Source organism: Equus przewalskii, chromosome 19, assembly GCF_037783145.1.
Source record: "Equus przewalskii isolate Varuska chromosome 19, EquPr2, whole genome shotgun sequence".
In the NCBI taxonomy this organism is placed as follows: domain Eukaryota; kingdom Metazoa; phylum Chordata; class Mammalia; order Perissodactyla; family Equidae; genus Equus; species Equus przewalskii.
Window position 1 is genome coordinate 3,899,434 of NC_091849.1, and position 20,995 is coordinate 3,920,428.

General features: G+C 42.0%; 1 protein-coding gene across 2 annotated transcripts in view; it reads left to right on the top strand.

Annotated features, from left to right (window-relative positions):
* The window catches only part of BPHL (biphenyl hydrolase like), a 32,333-nt gene that overhangs the window by 4,870 nt on the left and 6,468 nt on the right, over nt 1-20,995 (top strand). The window contains exons 2-7 of one of the 2 annotated variants that reach the window (XR_011529854.1): nt 4,256-4,359; nt 6,939-7,105; nt 8,342-8,495; nt 14,601-14,719; nt 14,922-15,053; nt 18,438-18,561. Coding sequence is in view for 1 of the 2 variants with exons in the window: in XM_070584990.1 (XP_070441091.1) it covers nt 4,256-4,359; nt 6,939-7,105; nt 8,342-8,495; nt 14,922-15,053; nt 18,438-18,561 (681 nt within the window). In the remaining variant the exon portion in view is untranslated. The remainder of the gene's footprint in view (nt 1-4,255; nt 4,360-6,938; nt 7,106-8,341; nt 8,496-14,600; nt 14,720-14,921; nt 15,054-18,437; nt 18,562-20,995) is intronic. The other variant, XM_070584990.1, reaches the window with a different exon arrangement.

A 20,995-nucleotide genomic window follows, 5' to 3' on the forward strand; every position in this document is an offset into this window, starting at 1 on the left:
AAAACATGCACTTTGGCGTTCAGATGGCCGCATTGCCGCATACTAGCTGTGCAAATGTCAGCAACTTACTTAATCTCTCTGGGCCTTGCACCTTGCAGAATTGTTGTGAGGATTTAAGACAATGATTGTAAAAGGTCTGAGGTAATAACAACTAAGTAATTAGTAGGTACAATTAGTAATGTTACAAACACGAATGTCTAGTGATACAATGTATAAAAGATGTAAAAATAAATCATCAAAATTCATGTAACTCCAAGCCCTGGGGGTAGCTAATACTTTATTATAGCTAATGGTTACTTTGCAAAAATATACAAAAGACATAGCTGAATAAACAGGACATAGAGAATATGTAGGACTTTCAAAGTGAGGATGTATCTTATTAAGTGGCCCCATTTTTATTTCTAAGCAAACTGAAAATGCCAAAGGCTCTGGTGTCAGATACTCATTTTGACTTTGCAAATTACTAGCAGTGTGACTGGGGCAAGTTACCTAAACTCTCTGTTCTCAGGTCCCTCGATGGTAAAATTAAGTGAAGTGTAATGTGCATCACATGGCAGAATGAATGAGATAAGGAAGCCCTTAGTAAAGTGCATTATTTGGTTTAATAATTAAACTAAATGTTCCACTTTATTTGCCCCAAGCTGTTATTTGCTTGCCTCCCCCAGTAGTAAACTGTCTGTCTTTCAGGGGAGCAGCTCAGCCCCCTCAATCAGGAACTCATAGCTGTTGTGTTGCTCCTGACCTCCTTCCCTTTCACAAAATTGCCTGTCCACCCTCCTGGAAAGAGGGAGTCAAGGACAGATAGGAAGTAAGACATAGCCCTCCTAGCTGAGCATGCCTTCCTACAGGCTGTTTTTAAGTGGGAGACAGGATTTTTTTTTCTCGTCCAAGAAATTCACTCTGTATAGTTCTCAGCCTTGGTTACCTATTGGAATCTCTTGGGGAATTTAAAACTACAGCTGCCTGGATCCCACCCCAGAGATTTCATTTTGTGCAGGCTGGGAATCCAGAGATTGAAAAGGCTGCCAGATGATTCACATCTAGGTTTGAGCCCCATTGATAAGTGGGAGGCAGGAAGTGCTGTCATCCAAAGGGGCGAAGTGGGTGGCTGTGTAGATGTTGGTGAAAGCTGGTGAATTGATGTCTGCGGCCTATACCCCTAGGGTCTCCTCCACCCCTAACTTCTCTGTCATAATACTTGGCGAACTGCCTGGTACCTGCTGATTGTGGGTCTATTTATCTGTCTTTCCTGCCAGCTTCCAAGCTGCATGGAGCACCCAGCACAAAGTAGGTGTTCAGGACGTGGATGAATGAATGAACAGTACATTAGGGACTTAGTGTTTTTGAGAGCACATGCCAGGGCTCTGCCCTAGTCACTGAGTGATAAGTCTCCCAGGATTGGGCTAGAGAAGCGATTATTAGGAAGAAAGCGGTGGAAATGACAAATTGACAGCCTAGAAGAGAGGGATTCATCTTTGTTCTTTAAATTTTCTGAAGTTTTCTCTCATTTTTCCTACCTGAGATTTGGGGAAATTTGGTCTTGAATGTGTTTCGAGTAATAAGCTCATGCCAAGGCTGTTGAAGGCCCGGGCTCTGCAGCCTGATTTTCCTTCAGCATACACATAACACTGTTTATCTGAGGCCTGACTGACGTCTGAGGGGCCCCTTGATAAGCTGAGAAAAAATGCCGTACTCATTTCAATGAGCTTATGTGAAAATAAATCATTCAATAACTCTATTATTGTTTTAAATAAAACTTTTTTTATCTTTGAAATTGATTTCCTTTTGTTTGTAAACAGTCCTCTGTCCTGTTTCCCCAACCTGGAGTCTAATGAAGGGTTTTGGCAGCCTCCGTTAACCCCAAGGGGCAGGCTGATGTGATGAGGCAGAGGTGGTGTGGTGACTGACATACAGGCCTTTGATGACAAAGCACCGGGCACATTTTCTTTCCCTCAGCCTGGCTGCAGACTCTGCACCATTCGGCCCCAACCTTTGCTCCTTCTTTGCCCCGCACTCCTGCCAGGCTCAATGCTGCCTTGTCCCCACATACGTCCCTTGCTCCTGGGCCTTCGATCATGCTGTTTCTTCTAGAAGCACCCTCCCCTCCACATTCTTTTTTCAGAATTTTGCCCTTGTTGGAAGTTCATCTCAAATGCTGCTTTTTTCACTGTTCCCAAGATATATGTACCAGACCCTGAGATGATCTCTGTCTCTCCTCTAAAGCCACTGCAAAGTGTTCTGCCTTAATAACTCTTCCCTTGAGTTCTCGTTATGCCCGATTCTGGACTACCTGGTTTTGTTTCTGTATTCTTCTTAGGCATACAGAAGAATATGGGATAGGGATAATGAGAAAAAAAGAAATTTGGAATGGGGAATCAAACACAGATGGAGAAAGTACAGAGGGAAGTTAGAGGTTTTTTGCAGGAGAGACTTTGGAATGATCGTGAAAGCTGAAGGAAAGGGAGTCCCTGTAAGCCAGTGCCCTAGGGCAGGCCCCTGGGCCCCTGGAGAGATGCAGACAGTGAGAGTCGGCAACACCCAGTCACGAAAACCCCCTGGCTTGCACGGTGAGAAGGATTGGGGTGAGCGGATCCTGTCAGTGCACATAACATGCTCACTGCACAGTTGAATTTTACAAGCATGTCCTTGCTGCTGCGAGGGAAGGAGCCCCTCAAAGATCTTTAGGGCACGAGAGTAATAAAGGTACACATTCTCACTAACATGAGCTGTGCAAACGCTGGTCATCTCTGTTCAGGGAGCTGCCTCATTCCTTGTGTTGAACACAGGAAATACTGATAACCTTTGTTCCAACTGTGTGCCTCAAGCTCTTCTCTCCTCAGTCCCAATCTACACCTCCCTGAGGGTTTGCAGAGTGAATCTCTGTGTATCTTCTCTCCTCCTGGACAGTGAGCAAAACAAATATGTCAATAAACAAACGTTTGCTGAAATGAATGTTTATTAGTAGAGTACTGTTTGCTCTTATCTTGACCTTAGAACCATCTTAGCAATAAAAATCACTCAGAGGAGGAGTAGGACATTAATAGTAAGTAAACGTGGCAGTGTCAATATGACAGTCCCATTGCTCAGTGGCTTTATTATTGCTCCTCGTAATATTTCTGTAGATAATGAGCTTATAGTCATGTCAGGCCTCATTACCATCCGATTCTGTCATATTTTCCAGAAATTGTGCGTTGTTTAAGACTTGATGTACTTATATTCGGTACATTGTTCAGCATCTGTCCTGGTATGCCATAATAGCCCTTCCTCGTGGCACCCAGCCATCTAGGAAATTGGTGGGGAGGCTGTTTGGGCCTGATGCAGGGGCCTTGTATGTGCTCTGTTGCTGTGTATCTCTGCATAGTCCTGGAGCTGCTGGAAGAGCAGCTGAGGAGAGGGTAATAGAGCAGAACACCTGGTATGGCACACGCATCGTTCAGTCGGAATAGGCCCTGGCAGTAGCCCTGGCCTGAGGCCCTCTCCTGTCCAAGTATGTCCAGTTAGTTGCTGTGTCACGGGAGGTGTTGGGCCAAAAAGGATGAGTGGCAGGGGGAGGGTTCTTGAGATGGGAGCTTAAGGACTCGGCTATTTAACCATCAACCCAGACACATTTCAGCATCTTAAAAACCAGTCTGGCCATGTTGGTGTAGGTGGGCTTCCCTGACTGCAGCCCTTCTGCAGCTGGCCTGAGAACACGAGACACCATATGCCTAAAGGACTGCCTTGGGATCAAGGCCTCCCCCATGAGCCCTGAGCCAACCTCATCCTTGGGAATGACACCAAGGCAGCTGAAGGTCCAGGTAGCTCCTCTAGGCCTGCTCACGTCGAGACAAATGGCTTCAGGGGCTGTGCTGGTGGTGCTCACCCTCGCATTTCGTTGTATAGAGCTCCCGCAGCAGCCTGCACTCTGGAGCTCTCGCAGCAGCCTGCGCTCTGGCACCAGCTCACCAGGCATGTGCCCGTGGGGCTGTATGGCCATTGGTTTCAGCAAGCCGCTCAGTGCTTTTGTAGGGTAAGCCCTGGGCTGGTGCTGTAGGATATTCAAACATGAAGACACAGTCCAGATCTGCAGACTAGTAAGGAAGATACAAACTCATGTCCCTTTTTAGGTTTGGAAAACCAAAGCACAAATAGAAATAATCCAGGAAGCCTGAGGAGGGTACTGGAGCTGACTCGTGTATATAAAAGGGCAGTTTTGTCATATTACATTTGTACTGCTAAGTAATTTTCCTTTGGGGCTGGGGTTTTTCTCTTCCAGCACCTCAGTAACCTCTGCCAGAGTGGCTGTGAATGGTGTCCACCTGCATTATCAGCGGACTGGAGAGGGCGAGCATGCCGTCTTGCTGCTTCCTGGAATGTTGGGTCTGGAAGTGTTTTAATGGAATGCTCTTGCGTGCTGTGTAGTCTATGATATATTCACAATAGTAGATGCCAAGTATTGATTATTTTAGTGCTTTACTGAAATGCTTTAAGTAATATTTTCTGCCATCAAATTTAGGTCATTTAGAAAGATACTTTTCTACTATACATATTTTTTTATTCCTTAAATGCTCAGTTTTTCCCATGAAAGTATACTGTGTAGTTGCCTACAATTTGGGAGGATGAGAGGGGTCAAGGAAAGGGATGTAGGTAGAAGATGAGTGTGTGGCCAACCATCCCAGTTTGCCTGGAGTTGAGGGGTTCCAGGATGAGAGACTCTCAGTGCTAGAAGCATCACCCAGTTGTGGTTGATTATGTGTCCAATTAAAATAAGATGTAAGAACAAAACTTAGTTTAAAGCCTGTTTGAAAAGCAAAATTATTAGATTGGCATGAGTGGAGCCTAGTAAAGCCAGCTAGACTCAATCTCATTTTACAGATAAGTCGTTTACATGTAGCAAGTCCAGGGGGAGTTTCCAGCGATCCCAGGACATCTCATACTTGGTTTTAAGGGTTTGAGTATTGCTGTTTTATTTTTAATTTAGTTAAATAATCCAAATATATACTTATTTCCTTATGATTTTCTTCTTTCTCCTAAAAGTAAAATGCTAAAATTTTCAACTACTTCCTGGTTCCATTTGACCGAGCCTCAGCTGACTGTGGTACCGTTGTAGCTATGGAAGCATCTTTGTCTAAATAATATTTAGCATCTTTTTTCCCTTAAGCTATTATAATGAAGGAGGACATTTACTCCAGTGGCTGGGATAGAACTAAAGTTATCTGTAAAAGCCATGAAGAATTTACCGCTTAGATTTCCATTATTTCACAACTATTGTGATCATTATCCAGGCATAAAACACTCCACAACTTAATGTCTGTTTATGTAAAACATTAATCTGATTCAAAAATCAAAAAATCAACCAGTGAGATTCTCTCTCCCAGTCTCCTGCTCCCAGCACCCAGTTCCCCTCCCCATGGGCAACCAGTGTTGTTGTGTTTCCTTCTCAGGTGTCATATAGTGGTAATTATTCCTTAAATATTCCTTAAAATAATTTTGTTAAGATTTAAGTATTCTTGTCACTGGTCTTCAAATGTATACCTGTGTGCCAGAAAGTTAGTGTCTTCTTATTTCTGAAATTGGTCTTGAGTTAGACTGTTTTCTTTTCCCACCTTCTCACCTGCCCCTCCTTCAGCGTATTTCCTATGTGGAAGTTTCTCCAGTTCAGGGAGCATAAGAGAAGCTTCGAGTGTCACAGCAATAACATGAGCTTGAAACCCATTTGTGTTTTTGGCTTGGGTTTCTGAATTACCTGATATTGAGAAAGGTGTATCTTATTAAATGATCCTGTACCATCTTGAAAGACATTTTCTAATAATAGCTAGTTATTCAAGCAAGATGTTTAGTATCCATTTATGGCCTGAGCTGTGAGTCCTTAGAAATCAAGCAGGCTTTAAAAAGAAAATGCTGGGCTGGCCCAGTGGCGTAGTGGTTGGGTTTGCTCACTCCGCTTCAGCAGCCCTGGGTTCACAGGTTCCAGTTCCAGGTGCTGACCTATGCACAACTTATCAAGCCATGCTGTCACAGCATCCCACATAAAATGGAGGAAGATTGGCACAGAGGTTAGCTTAGCGACAACCTTCCTCAAGCAAAAAGAGGAAGATTGGCGACAGATGTTAGCTCAGGGCCAATCTTCCTCACAAAAAAATAAATAAATAAAATACTGCCTTGCCCCTGGACTGGGCTCCTTGAGGGTCTGGCCTTTCATACACGTGCAGTGGCTGTGTGCACACAGTGGCCAGGACTCCATGGGTGGGCTGGGGACTGCCAGTCAAGTCTACCACAGGCTCAAGAAGGTAGTTCTATTTGTTAGCATATGCTGTTTTGTACTGTTCTAATTCAACAAACTAATTTGTTTTCTTCTCCCTACACCCTGCCCTCCCCCCTCATTTCACTGTTTTAGTTTAGTTTTCCGGTGTCTAATTATAGCCAGAAAATAAAATATTCAGAGCTATTCACATTAGTTTATTAAAAAAATCTGGGATTTTAGAATTCTACTTTGAATAAGTTAGCCCAAATCTCATAAATTTGTCTACAAATGTTATTGGGATTTCTCTCATTTGTAACAGTCATTTAAAAAAGAAAGAAAAAATAGCCCAGAGGCATATCATATTGGTAAGTCTATTTCTATGCAGTTTCACGAATTTGTTTTCTTAAAAAAAAATTAAGCTGAGGAAGTATCAAAAGTGCTGAAAAAATACAGGACCAAATGAAGAATCAAGGCCTCTCTCCTCAAAGTAGCCACTAGGGGGAGTTAAGAGGCAGGTCTGTACACCACCAGGAAAGGCAGTTAGCTCCTGGGTTAGTGGATTCCATCATTGCAAGGCTGCTTTACTGCTTACGTTCTGATGTCTAACTTTGAGTAGAAAATAGTTACTTTGTTTTAAGGTTGTAATTATTTCTGTTTTAACTGTAATATGTTTGAAACAATGAAAGCCTGACAGTAATTAAGTGGCTATTTTTAGGAAGTGGAGAGACTGATTTTGGACCCCAGATTAAGAACCTAAACAAGAAGCTCTTCACAGTGGTCGCCTGGGATCCTCGAGGGTACGGACATTCCAGACCCCCAGATCGAGATTTCCCAGTGGATTTTTTTGAAAGGGATGCAAAGGATGCCATTGATTTGATGAAGGTGAGTCTCTTAGGGAAGAGGCCAGGAGAAGGAGCGTGCCTGGGCCTGTGTTCATTTATTTTGTTTTGTTTTTTATTTCTAAAAGAGTGATACTATGTGATTCCTACAGAAATTCAGAGAGTTCAAATAAGTGTAAAGAAGAAAGTAGGAATATCTTACAATCCAGCTTTTTAGAGATAGCACTATCAAGACTTTGAGGCTCTGCCCTTCTGGCCAGTCTCACTGCATGTATAAATACACAGTTTTATATTGCTGGCATCATGCTATACTTTTCCAGCTTACTATTTCATTGAGCAGTTTGTCAAAGAGATACTTCCATGTCAATAAATACAAGTTTATGTAAGTCGTATGATAGGCACATAATATTCTATTTTACAGATGTATTGTCTTATTTCACCTATCTCCAATGGTAGATAAATAACTTAATTTTTAAGTTGCTTTTTTTTGCAACTAAGAACTGCTGTGCTGTCAACATTCTGTTGTCCATACATATTTAGAAGATGACTTGCTGGGTTATAGAAGATGCAAAAGTTCATTTTACAAGATAGTCCCAAATTATTATCCATAGTAGTTATACCAATTTATAGTCCTATCAGTAAATATCTTGGACTGATATTTGTTAATTCTTTACATTTAATTTTCCCAGTCATTCTATTTTTACTCCTAGGCAGCATCTCTCAGATGTAATCTTTGTTCCTTTTCTCGAACACTTATTCAGAGCCTGGTCGATTTACCCCAGGACTAACATCACCTCCCCATGACACCATTCTATGCCAGCCCGCCTCTAGCCCGTTTTTCCCAGACTTGCAGTCAGTGGCTTTTCCAGAGGCAGTGACTTCATTTCATCTAGCAAATCTCAAGTTTCCATCTCTAATGTACATAACTGTTCTCCAAGTCTTTGCTCAGGTGTGCGTGCACACAAACATCTGCCATGTCAAGTACAGGTGACCTCCATTGTTTCCACTTCCTTGAGACTATCCAACCAGAAAATGCAGTTCCCTCATAATTCAAAACAATACTATGTAGTTAGGTTTTTATGACAGTTATATATACACCAAAACTAATTGAGAGAAAACATTTATGTCATCAAATGGTGGACTCTAGGATTTTTCTTTAATTGCCAATTGATACTCCAAACCCCACAGCTGTATTGATTCTGATAATTACTGATTATCAGGTTCTTTTAGCTGAGAGAAGCGATAACCTGTGCTGTGTGTTTCACTGTGTTTATCACAGACTCTGAAGTTTAAGCAGGTCTCCTTGCTGGGATGGAGTGACGGTGGTATAACAGCTCTCATCGCAGCCGCAAAGTACCCGTCTTACATCCGCAAGATGGTGATTTGGGGAGCCAACGCCTATGTGACTGACGAAGATGAAATGATTTATCAGGGTAGGTTCCCCGAACTGGAGGTGTCATGACAAGTAGCATCTCCTCTTCACTCTGCCCTTCTCATGTGTTATTTTGATCTGTATTGTCAAGTCATATCTGAACAGCTTCCAGTTCTTAACTCTGATGTAGGAAGAATAATGAGTTCTCACAAAAGTAATGCGATTTAACCAGTTGGTGTTTTAAAGCTATTTCCAGAAGTGACACTTTTATGACTCAGGAAAAGGCTAAGAAAAATCAGTGTTTACATTTCCTACTACTGATAGTGAGCTTCAGGGAAAGACGAGTTGATGTTATTCGTAACCTCATTTAAAATGACATGAGTCTAAAATGGAACACTGTATTCATATATGAAACCTTATATTTTGGGAAAGAATTTTTGTGTTATTCATATTTTTTAAGGTTGTCCTTCAAGCTTATCTTTGAGGTTTTTAGAGACATGAGAACAGGGGCCAACAAACTGCAGCCCGTGGGCTAAATTCAGCCAGCCACCTGGTTTTGTGAAGCCCGGGCACCAGTCGAGGAGGCTAGCACTGTGAGTCCTGGAGACCAAGCTGGGGTGTCCCCCTCCATCCCCGTTTCCCCCTTTGCTCCCAGAGTTGCTGCCTAGGGCCTGTGCTGGTAGCTACCTGCACATTGGCGACTGTTGACAGTTACCAGGCACCCAGTTGTGGAATTTCAGTCGGCAACCCAGGAGTTGCTTAGCTTCCAGCATGCTGACCAAATTGAGACCACTGGGCTCTCAGGAGGAGAGAAGGGCACATTTGGTCCCTGGTGCCAAAAGCGCAAGTGACCTGGGCTACCCCACCACGCCACCTGCTGGCCTGGCCCACCAGGCCGGTAGCTTTTAGTCCTGAGTGTGTTTCTATTGGATCCCAGACCCGCCACCACAGGCAGTTAGGGCCATGAGGGTCAGAAGTTTCTGGCCTTTAATCTACATAATGTCTTTGATTTTGCGTCTTGGCCCGCAAAGCCTAAAATACTTACTCTCTGGCCCTTGACGGAAAAAGTATACAGACCCATGCACTAGAATATCACAAGTCTCGTTTTTTTCAGCTATTCTACAATTCCTATGACTTAAGTAAGCCACTTAATGGTAATGTTGTATTGCAGAATCTTAGTTCTTTACAGTCTGTTTGGTAAAGAATCTTGAACCTCTTAAATGATGAATCTGATTTAGTGACCAATCCTAATAGGTACCCTGCCTGTCCTTGTGTCCCTACCTGGTTCAGAGGAGTGTGTGTCTTGTGCAGAGTAAGCCGATCCACTTTGCTGCTGGTGCATCCCCTCCCACGCCTCTAGGACATGATGCCTTTGGTTCTCCCTCCCTCTCCTCTATCACTGACTTCTCTCCCTGGATCCTTCCTCTCAGCCCATAAAGGTAGGCATGTTTCAATCTACTTTCCACACTGCTCTGATAGCAGTTGGGTAAGATGTAAATCTCGTTATAGCTTACTTAAAAATCCGTCAAGGTCTCCCATAGCTTCCTGGCTAAGTAAAGTTCAAACTCCTCAGGTTTGCTCACAAAGTTTGAGTGACTCAGGACCCTCTACCTTTCTAGGTCCATCTCCTACCACTTCTGTCTCCCCAACCCCCACACACCCTTCCTTTTCTTAGTCACCTGAAAAGCCCTGAAGCTGGTGTTACGTGGCATGGCTCTCTGCCTCTGTGCCACTGCACATGCTGTTCCTGCTCCCACATTTGCTTGCCAACTTCTCTTCGCCCAGACTTAGATCCAGCCGTGCATCTGGTAGGAAACCCCCATTTGCCACCCCCTCCCATTGCTCATGCGAGCTCAGCGACCCTCTGCTGTCCGCCCCCAGCCTCTCCCGAGACACTCACTGCAATCTGCTGCACTGCTGGTTTACAAGTTCTTGACTGGACGCTAAGGCTTGAGGCCCGAGGCCATGTCTCATCCAAGTTTGTATCTGACTAACTCTCGGCAGGCTCCAAACAGTTTTTACTGGACTAAGTCACCAATTAATGATGAGTGAATGAGCTGCTTTCTCGTTATGATTCTAGTGCTTAGCACAAATTACATGCTCAAAAAAGAAATATCACTTTCGTTTTGTATACAAATTAGTTCTGTTTTGGATCAACAAACAGTTTGATTCAAATGGTTATTTTAGAAACTTAACTATGAAATGTAATTACTACTTATTTTTGGTGGAAATTATACTTTGGGGTAAAACTGGCTTCCTCTTGAATAAAATTAACAGAAGTAAATATGTAAATACATGGAATATTTTTGATTGCATGTTATATGCCAGCTACTGTTGTTAGCACATTTCATGTCTAACTTATTTACTCTTTATCTCAGAGTATTATTATAATTCTCATTTTTCAGATGAGGAAACTAGTACAGGGAGGTTAAGGAACTTGCCCAGGGTCACAGGACGAGCAGGTGCAAGAGCTGGGATTCAGACCCAGTCAGTATGACTTCAAGGCTGTGTTCCTAACCACAGTGCTCAGTAGGAACATCTGGCTTGTCCCAGCTGCAGCTGGGTCTCCCTGCCCCTTGAGATGCAGGTGTTTCCTGTAGGAGTCTAACATCTTGCCCCAGATTTTACATTCCTGTAGATACCTCTTGCTCCAAATGCCAGCTTTTGCTGAGTTAATTAATTTTAAGGATCTCTTGCTGTCCCGAGAAGAGGAATTTACATTTTAGCAAGAAAAATATCTTCACACTGAACTTGATTCTTAAAAGGTCTTGCCTTCCTATCACAGGGAACCTTTTAAACTTTATGAAATACATAAATTTAAAATACTATATTTATATTATATATTAATAATATGTTATATCACTAATATTAATATACTAATAATAAATATACAAATTAAAAATTTATATTAAATATTTAACATAAGCATTTTTATATCTTAACATATAAATTAGCTATATAATATTTATATTATATAAGATATATTAAATATATTTTTAAAATTTATCTTATATCATATTTTATTTAAATTCATTATTTTATAATTAAATTTTTATTTAATTGTATAACATTTATACATATAATGCAACACACATGACACATATGAATTACAACATCCGTGAACCCACTGTGGAGCGCAGACAGATTGCGGTTAATACTCTCCCTGTGTCCATGTGCTTCCTCCTCAGTGCACCCCTACCTCCAGCGTGAGTCCTACAATCGTCCCTATGCCGTTTTGAAAACACTTTTGCCACATGTTTATATTTGTAAACAATTTGTAATTTAGTTTTGTTTTTGAGCTATACAAAGTGATTTCATACCGTAGATTGTCTTCTATGACATTTTTTTCACTGAACATTACATTTCTAAGATTCACTCCTGATATATCTGTATCATATTCCACTGGGCAAACATGTTGCGTTTTACTTTCCCTTTCTGTTATCAATGGACAGTAGGTCTATTTCCAGTGTTGCTGTGAATGTTCTTGTGCATATCCTCTGGGGCGTATGAGTATTAGTGTCTCTCTAGAGTATATGTCCATACTTGAAATGGCTGAGTATTTGTTATGCAAATATACCACGTTAACAAGTGACAGATTGTTTTCTAACTAAATTTTCACTTCCACCAGCAATGTGTGAGATTCCTTTACTTACATCCTCAACAAAAAATTGGAATCATCAGACTTCTTAATTCTAGCCAGTCAAATGGTTGTAAAATGGTATCTTATTGGGGGTCTTAATTTGCATTTTCCTATTACTAATAAGATTGAGAATCTTTTTATGTGTTTTTGCACCACTGGGGTTTCTTTTTCTGTACTGTACCTATTCATGTCTTTTCATTTCTTTTTATTGATCTAAAATTTTTATTATGTAATATTTGATCCATATAGTACAATATGTTTAACAATTCTACCTTGTGACGTGTAACAGTAGCACAGACACCCAAGGACTTTCCATCCAGATCATGACTGGACCACTTCCAATATTATTACAATGTTACTGATTTGCAGGGGTTTTGGGTTTTGTTTGTTGATCATCTGATCAGTAACCCCTTGCTGGTTCGTAACTGTCTTAGTAGTTTTGCTGAACAGCTTGTGGCTTGTCTGTTTGCTTTCTTTATGGACACAACTGATTGTAATGTAAGGAAATGTTATAGTGTTTTCTTTTCTCATTAGCTTCATGAGTTTTGTTTGTTTGTTTTTACACTTACCAACATGTTTGTCAATTTCTTTACCCATCTTTCCTTCCTTCGTCTCAGATACTCCTTCTCAGATCATTTCTCTTTTTCCTGAAGTTATTTTTCAGAAGTTCTTTAAGGGCAGGTCTGTTAATAGCCAATTCAATTTTTACCTAAAAATGTCTTTATTTCACTCTCATTCTTGAAATATCGTTTGCCTAAGTACAGAAATATAACTGGAAAATTATTTTCTCTCTTATTCCACTGTCTTCTGCTGCCTTACTTGCTGTTGAGCAGTTCTGTCAGTCTGATTTTCCTTTCTTTGAAGTGATGTGTCTTCTCTCTGTGTTTTTTAGATCTTTTTCTTTGATATATTGCTCTTTTACTATTCTGTGTCTAAGTATGAATTTCTTTTATTTCTCGTATTTGGAATATATTTGATTTTTTCCTTGGATTCTTATCTCTTATCAGTTCTGAAAGATTTTCTCGCCTGTTCTTTCTTCAGATACGGCATCTCCTCCATCTCCTCGTCCTCTCCTTCCTCTGGGACTGGTTGGACTTTGTAGACCTTGTCTTTCCATCCTTCCTGTCTCTCATTCATCTTCTTGTCTTTCTGTGTAGTACTTATTCTGCATAATTTCTTAAGCTGTCTCCTCCAGTTTTCTAGGTTTTTCATGAGCTCTGTATTCGGATTGTTTTGTGGTCTCTGATCAGGACTGAATGTTTGCTTACTCTTAACAGAGGATTTGCATTTGCTGTTCTTGGGAACCACCGGGTAATCCCAGCTGGGGCCCGTGATGTCTCAGCTTAATCCGGGAATCTTAGGTTCAGCTCTACCCACCCACCCCAGCTAACAGTTAGATTTCCCCTAAAGCAATCCTGCCCTCTGAGTAGTCTCACCACTCTTTGCTCTATTTTCAGGACTCCCATTCTCTTACACACACACACGCACATGCACACATTCCTACTCTAGTTTCCACTAATTACTGCAACTCTAACAATGCAACAAAAATTGTATTTTATGGAAGATCTAGTTGTTCCACTGTGGGAGGACCTTTTGGGGGTGGGGTCTTCTATAGAGCTAAAAGTAGAAATATCTACAGGGAATTTTTTACTGGCCATCCTCATGACCTCTTGCTAGCTCCTCTCCGTTTCCCCCTCTTCCAGCTCTCGTTTTTCTTCTTCCTAAATCTCCTCCCCAAGTCCTAATTTTCAGGCTTCTTCTCTACACCCCTCTCTGAAGTCTTTTCACTTTTGTGCAGAGCAGTTCAGCTCTCCTCAGCCTGTGCATTCACCCCTGGGCTTCCCTCTGCAGAGTTAAGCCAGTCAGCAGAAGAAAAGGCAGGCACCGTCCACCGCGGGATCTACCCTCCTTGGAAGGCAGTCGTAGCTGTAAATAGCAGATTTTCCTCTGTTCCGTTCTTTCCATTCACTGCCTATATCCTGGGTGCCTGCCAGTTGCATGGCCCTGTCTGGAGTGCCGTATAGGTTACTGCTCGATGTGAATGCTGTCGTTAATGTCGTGCTGTCTTTAAGAGGTAGTGAGTAGCAGAAGCACGGCATTAGAAGCTCTGGAGAAGCAGTATTTAACATGCGCAGGCGTGTTAGAGTCTTTCTCTCTGTGTGTTTAAAGACATACAGGAAAGATTGGGCCAAGTAATTGAATGTATTTATTCATTTTAAAGGTGGTTTTTAAGCTGTTATTTCCTTTCCTGATAGTGAATGATCTGCAATATAGTTTGAAATTAGTAGTTAGCTTTTTACACCCCTATTTCTTCAGTAGCAGAAATTAGAATAAATGATTTGTGTGCCTTTCTCAATGTTCATAAATGCAATTCAGAAGAAAACGCCTCTTTTTAAGTAATGTCGGTCTAAATCAGATGACTGTAATTAGGGACATCTTCTTTTGTCTTCTACCTTTAACAGAAGTGTGAAATGCAGATGTGGTCTCACTCGCCTGGTGAGACGTATTGTTCCCTGTTTTGTGCAGGCCCTGTCCAGGCCCAGGAGGTACAGTGGGGAACAAGACAAAGTGCCTCACACTGGAGCTTACCTCCCAGTGAGGCGACAGACGCTCAGCGCTGGGCCTAGAAAACACGACCAAGTAGTGTAAGTGCTGAACAGAGCAGGTGGAGGGAGGGGGTGAGGGCCAGCCTCGCCAACCCGGGTGCAGTGAGGAGTGGGCTCCGTGAAGGCCTGGGGCAAGCAGTCCAGGCAGAAAGAACGGCCGGCGCCGTGGCTCTGAGGTGGACTGTGCTGGAATGTTTCATTAATAGGAGACTGAACTGTTGTCCACGCTTCTATTTTTCAGGCATCCGAGATGTTTCTAAATGGAGCGAGAGGACAAGAAAGCCTCTAGAAACCCTATATGGGTATGACTACTTCGCCAAAACCTGTGAGAAGTGGGTGGACGGCATAAAGCAGTTTAAGCTTCTCCCAGATGGTAGGTTACATGAACTGTCTCTCGGCTCCCTCGCTGATTAGAGAGCCTGCTTGAGCTGCTCTCCTCAAGTTCCAGAATTCCTCAGGGATTAATGCATTCGCCCCTGTTCTTACTGCTGGCTGATGTGTGAACAGAGGACACTCCTGATTGTGTTCAGTGCGAGCTCTTAGATGATGAATCTGCCTTCAAGTAGAGATAGACTCTAGGGATAAAGGTTCACAGTATTGAGTTTTTACTAGCAGGCTGTTCATTTTCTCTTCTAAGTCTCTGTGTGTGACGACGAAATAATTCTCCAGAAGCCTCAAATAGTCTTTATTTTCTAAATTCCAGGATAAGTAATTAGAAAACAAACAAGCTGCAACGTAGCATAACATATTTGCTCCTTTCTGCACGTTTAGATGTGTTTCTCCACTGCATCCTCCGTTAGTAGGACAAAAAGGAGGGACGTTCTCTCATGACTTTTAGCCCCAGCAGAATTAGTATGAGGAAGAGAGTATTGAGTTCTTCTCCCGTCTTCAGAACTAAGTTATATGACTTTAGCCATAACAGATGTCTACCTGTCTTTATCTGAAAAATTAACATGATTTCTGATCAGTAAGAATTGACATCTTTAAGAGAAACTCGGAATTAAAGTCTGTTTTTATATCACTATTTACATTTGTATCTCTCATTTTTCTTTTTGTAATTGCTGAAAGAATAGAAAGTAGCTGAGATCTAATCTTGGAGCACATTCGGTTACAAAATGGTTGTGATTGAAGGACCAATTTGAGCCATTAGGTAATCGTTTCCAGAATGAGTCATCCATCAGAACTTCCACAATGGAAAGGATACTTGGAAATGTTGCTTTTTTGGTTTAAGTTCAGAACAGCAAATATATCCTGTTCAAATGCAGTATCCACCCTAGAAATAGGTCCTTGAAAGTGTTTCCCTCAGCTCTTAAGACAAAAGTGCTGTAAAACAGTGTCTGAGGCAGTTCTCCATTAGAGAAGGCAAAGTTATGAGGCGTAAATTTTTATGCTTCTTGCAGGGAGCAATGGAAAGGTAGGAGGATTCAAAGGTAGAAGCAGATTAAATCAGCAGTTCAAAAATGTGTTCTGTATTCATTAAAATTAAAAACTTCTGCTCTTCAAAAGACACTTTCAAGAGCCACAGACTGGGAGAAAGTATTTGCAAAAGACGTGTCTGATAAAGGACTGTTGTCCGCAGACACAAAGTGAACTGTAAGAAAGCAAACAACCAGATTAAAAGATGGGCAGAACAGCGAGACCCCACTGCTCACCTACTGGAAACTCAACAGAGGGTCTGGGGGGCAGTGTAGATGCTCTGTGTGACGCTGTAGTGCTGGATAATGTCACCAGACGTCTGTCCAAACCAGTAGAATGTACAGCACCAAGAGTGAAGCCTAAGGAGAATTATGGACGTGGGGTGATGACGACATGTCAGTGTAGGCTCATCATTGTGAAACGGTACCACAGTGGTGGGGGTGTTGACAGTGGGGGAGGCTGTGGGGGGGGCGGGCAGCTGGTATAGGGGAACTCTCTGTGCCTTCTGTTCAATTTTGCTGTACACCTAAACGTCTAAAAAATAAAGTCTATTTTTAAAGAAAAGAGAAAGGGAGGGAAAAATGTCATAATATAGAGGATCTAGCAGTGTATAAATCATTTTACAGAAAGACTATTAATGAACTACTTATCTCCCTTCTGTACTAATCAATTTGACAGGAGCCCTTTTTCATAATTGTACACTAAGTTTGTGGGTACTCAGTTTAGCACAGGGTTTAATTGCACAGACTTGGAGTCAGACAGGCCTGGTGTGAATTCTGACTCTGCCACTTGGCTTGCTGATGGAATGGATTCTGGCAGGGCCTCTACTTCTCTAAGCTGGTTTCCTGTCTGTGAACTGGAGATGCTAACAGCTACTTCATATGGTTGTCATGAGGAGTAAATGAGGTTATATATGTTTAGTTTTAGTTCACTACCAAGTACAGAGTAAGTGCTTAATAAAAGGTTATTGTTGGGGGCTGGCCCCATGGTGTAGCGGTTAAGTTCAGCGGGTTCTGCTTTGGCAACCTGAGTTTGCAGGTTCAGATTCTGGGTGTAGACCAACACCACTTGTCAGCCATGCTGTGGCAGTGACCCACATACAAAATAGAGAAAGAGAGGCACAGATGTTAGCTCAGGGCTAATCTTCCTTGAGCAAACGAAAGAGGAAGATTGGCAACAGATGCTAGCTTAGGGTGAATCCTGCTCACCAAAAAAAAAAGGTTTTTGTTAATATTATATTAAAAGCACTTGATTTACAAATAACTGTACATACAAAATGAGTTAACACATGTAACTACTGTAAGTGTTTCATGGGTATTAAAGCATTGGAACAGTTCCTGATGCATAGTGAGCGCTCAGTAATACTGACTTTAATCGTCTGATTATATAATTGGCAGTTGTGTGTCGTCCCAAGGACAGGAGAGGGAAGCTTCAGAGACCTAGAGAAGTATTTCCCTTGTCAGCCCATCACCTTCTCATTTAGCAGGCAGCGACCCCCAACCGAAGAGAGGGCAGAGGCCAGGTGCCTGGACAGCACCCTGTGGACTGGCCCCCTGCTTTCTCAGAGCCACGGCACCGTCTTCCTGACGCAGGCGGAGGAAGGGGGAGGAGGAGGAGGAACGAGCTGGGCGCCCGGAGCCTCAGCTACGACACCTCTTTGTAGCCTCGTGGCCGCCTCAGGGAACTAAGATTATCCCTGTGTGACCGAGGAGGAGGCTGACGTGGTAAAGGAGCCACCAAAACTTTATAGGCAGGAGACGGCAGGACAGGAGCTGGAGCCCAGGTGGTATCATATGTGTCTTAGAAATGTCATGATAAATGAGGGTGTCATGGTAATCTCTCAGAAGCATCATGGAGGTGGGAGGGATGAAGAGAAGCTTGTTTACTGTGTGTACATTGTATTTTCATTGTGAGGTGTACAAGCTTTGAGGGCTAGCTGGACCCTGAGGACCATTTAAGGCTTTGTTTCACGGGAAAACCTTTTCAGATGCCAAGCATCTACCATCGTTTTGCAAACTGGAAACTGCCCCTGTGTAGTATAAAGAGTTGTGGGTTTTTTGTTTTTTTCTGTTTTACATGAATCATGAATTTAAATCAGGAAAAACTGCATGTTTACTAATAGATCTTTAAAAGGAAAAAACAGTAGAGAAATGGAAAAGGAAACGCAAAGAATGTCAGAGATGGAAGGCCCCTCAGACCCCATCTGATCAAAACCACCTCTTACAGACGGGGCCACTGAGGTGCAGAGAGAGGTGAAATTGTGGAGCTCTCTGCCTCGCCTCCTCCTCACCTTGGGGGACAGTCCCGTCAAAGCACATTCTCCATGCTCTTTGTCTTTCAGGTAATATCTGTCGGCACCTGCTGCCTCTGGTTCAGTGCCCCACCCTAATTGTGCACGGGGAAAAGGATCCCCTCGTCCCGCGCTTCCATGCTGACTTCATACACAAACATGTGAGGGAGTCACGGTAAGTCCAGTCTCCACCCCGGCACCCTGGGCCTGGGACGCTTTGGAGGTAAGTGGGAGAAGCTCTGTAAGAAAAAGAAACAGGAAGGCTGGGCTTCTTTAAGGTTTACCCTGCGCCTATTTTGCCAATGTCAGTAAATAGCACAACTGCATTTAACGTACCACCAGAATATGGAGCACAAGGAGCCCTGATGTTGTGAGTAACCGATAATCAGGAGGAAAGAAATCCTCAGAGAAATGTCTCTTATTATTGCTGTGAAGGCAAATGTGCTAATCGGCACCAAGTTCTGTAACACTGGTGACAGTTTAGATTTATAGGGATCACTGTTAACTAAACAATGTTATATAATTTGGGAATTTTCGGGTTAGTTTGTCATAAAAGCACTACCTACCCAGTAAAGAAAATTTGTAAAAGAAAAATAAGAAAACAAATCACCCTTTGCTTGCCACCCATTTCCATACTTCCATTATTACCATTTTTTGTTTCTCCTTTCTAATATTTTTTACCATAAATATAATCATAGTCTATATTCAACTCTGATTCCTGCTTTTTTTCCACTTAAAATTATGTTGTAAACTTTTCATGTTATTTCAGCCTTAAATATCTACACACCAGATGAGAAAGCTGTTATTCAGAATCACAAAATACCAACATAAGCCATATTAGTGGCCCACTCAGTTAAACAGCAGAGACATGTCACTTGTTCTTTGCATTCTTGTTTCCCCCAACCAGCCTTGGACATCAGAGAACCACACAAGACATTTCAGCAGAAATTCTGTTCTTCGGTCCCTAACATTTTTGTGTGGAATAGACATTTGTATTCTAAATACTTTGGCTGATACAGGAGCCAGCTTTTGCTGGTATTTATATAAGATGAAAATTCAAGGTTGAATAAATTCAGTATTTCCTTCATATGCAATGGGTGCATATCCTGAAGAAGAAAATAAGGTGTGACCAGGAGATAGTGGCCTGATTTTTTTTAACTGGAAAATAAACATCCAAGTGAGCCTTGACCCTGTCAGAGACTATATACTAATTCCAGAGAAGCTGTCATCACTCAAGACATCTGGAATTCTATGGAATTCTTTTCAAATTGGCTTTATTAGTGACCTAAGAAAATCTCTCCCTCTCTCCTTCCCTCTCTCTCTCTTCCTCCTTTCCCTCCGTTAGCCAATTTCTGATGCCTACTTTGGGCCAGCCCTGCCCTGTATGTTAGTACTGGTCTCTGTCTTGAGAGCTCCCACAATCCAGCAGAGAAAGCAGACTCAGAAACAGCCCCACTACCTCCTCATCATACTATTCCATGATATATTTTAACAAACAAATTTCTTGGAAAATTTTTAAATGTGGGGGACATGCTGCTTATTCTACAATAAAGTACAATTACCATAAACCTATATAATTTCGGTATCCATAAGGTATTTTATATTTTAAAAGGCATCTTACATACAATATCTAATTATACTTCACAGCAACTTATGAAAAAAATAGTGTCCCCATTTTACAGATGAGGAAATGAAGGCTGAGAAATGTTAAGTAATCTTCCAAGGTTGCATAGCTAGTACATGGCAAATCCTAGATTTTTTTCCCTCCTAATATAGAGCTTTTACCCCAGCAGCACAGCTGCCTGTGACAAACATACTCTTATTTTAATATGATGGTAAGATGCCTGGATTATATACCTGCTGACCTGTCATCTGTCTTCTGGCTTCAGAAATGACAGGTTTTTCACACTGATGCTCTTGGTAAATGCAGTGTGTTTCCTTAGTGAGCCAGGTTCAATAAAAATCAGTCTGCAAAAAAGTTTAATTTAGGAATTCTGTTCCAAACTCATCTCCTAGCAACAGAATACATCAATATGGGAGAAAAATATTCCCTTACTGTTCAGATGTTAATTGTTCCAGTAGACTATTTTATGGAAGGTCATTTTCTTAGGGCAATATTCTTTGGAACCAGTGAGTTGAAGGTAAAGTGTTATTAGCAATGGTTGTCTAAAACTGGCTTGCATTTTACACCTACTATCTTCCTCTGCTAAAATAGCCCTTGATGTTGGGCATGAACCCTAGAATATAGGGGGTTTATTTTGAACCCCACAAAAAGAAAGCAGATTCCTTAAGCGTCAAAGTCCTACTGTGACTCTGCACACCAGGCCTTTCGACCACAGGAAATGAACTCAGAGTGTAGCAAGCTTCCAGTGAAGTTGACACTTCATTCCCTTGCCTGGTGCATTTATAATTCAACTTCAAGACACAGGCCATTCCTTCACAGATTTTACCAGCAGGTAGATATGTGTGAAACATATGGCGGTCTGAAGGGTGGGGTTGTTTGGCAGGCCTGCTGCTTCCTGCTTAGGTTAATTTGTCTCTCTCTCTTTTTCCTGTGGGAGAAGATGATAGAATCTCTTGGAAGCAAAGAGGCCTTAGAGATCTCTCAA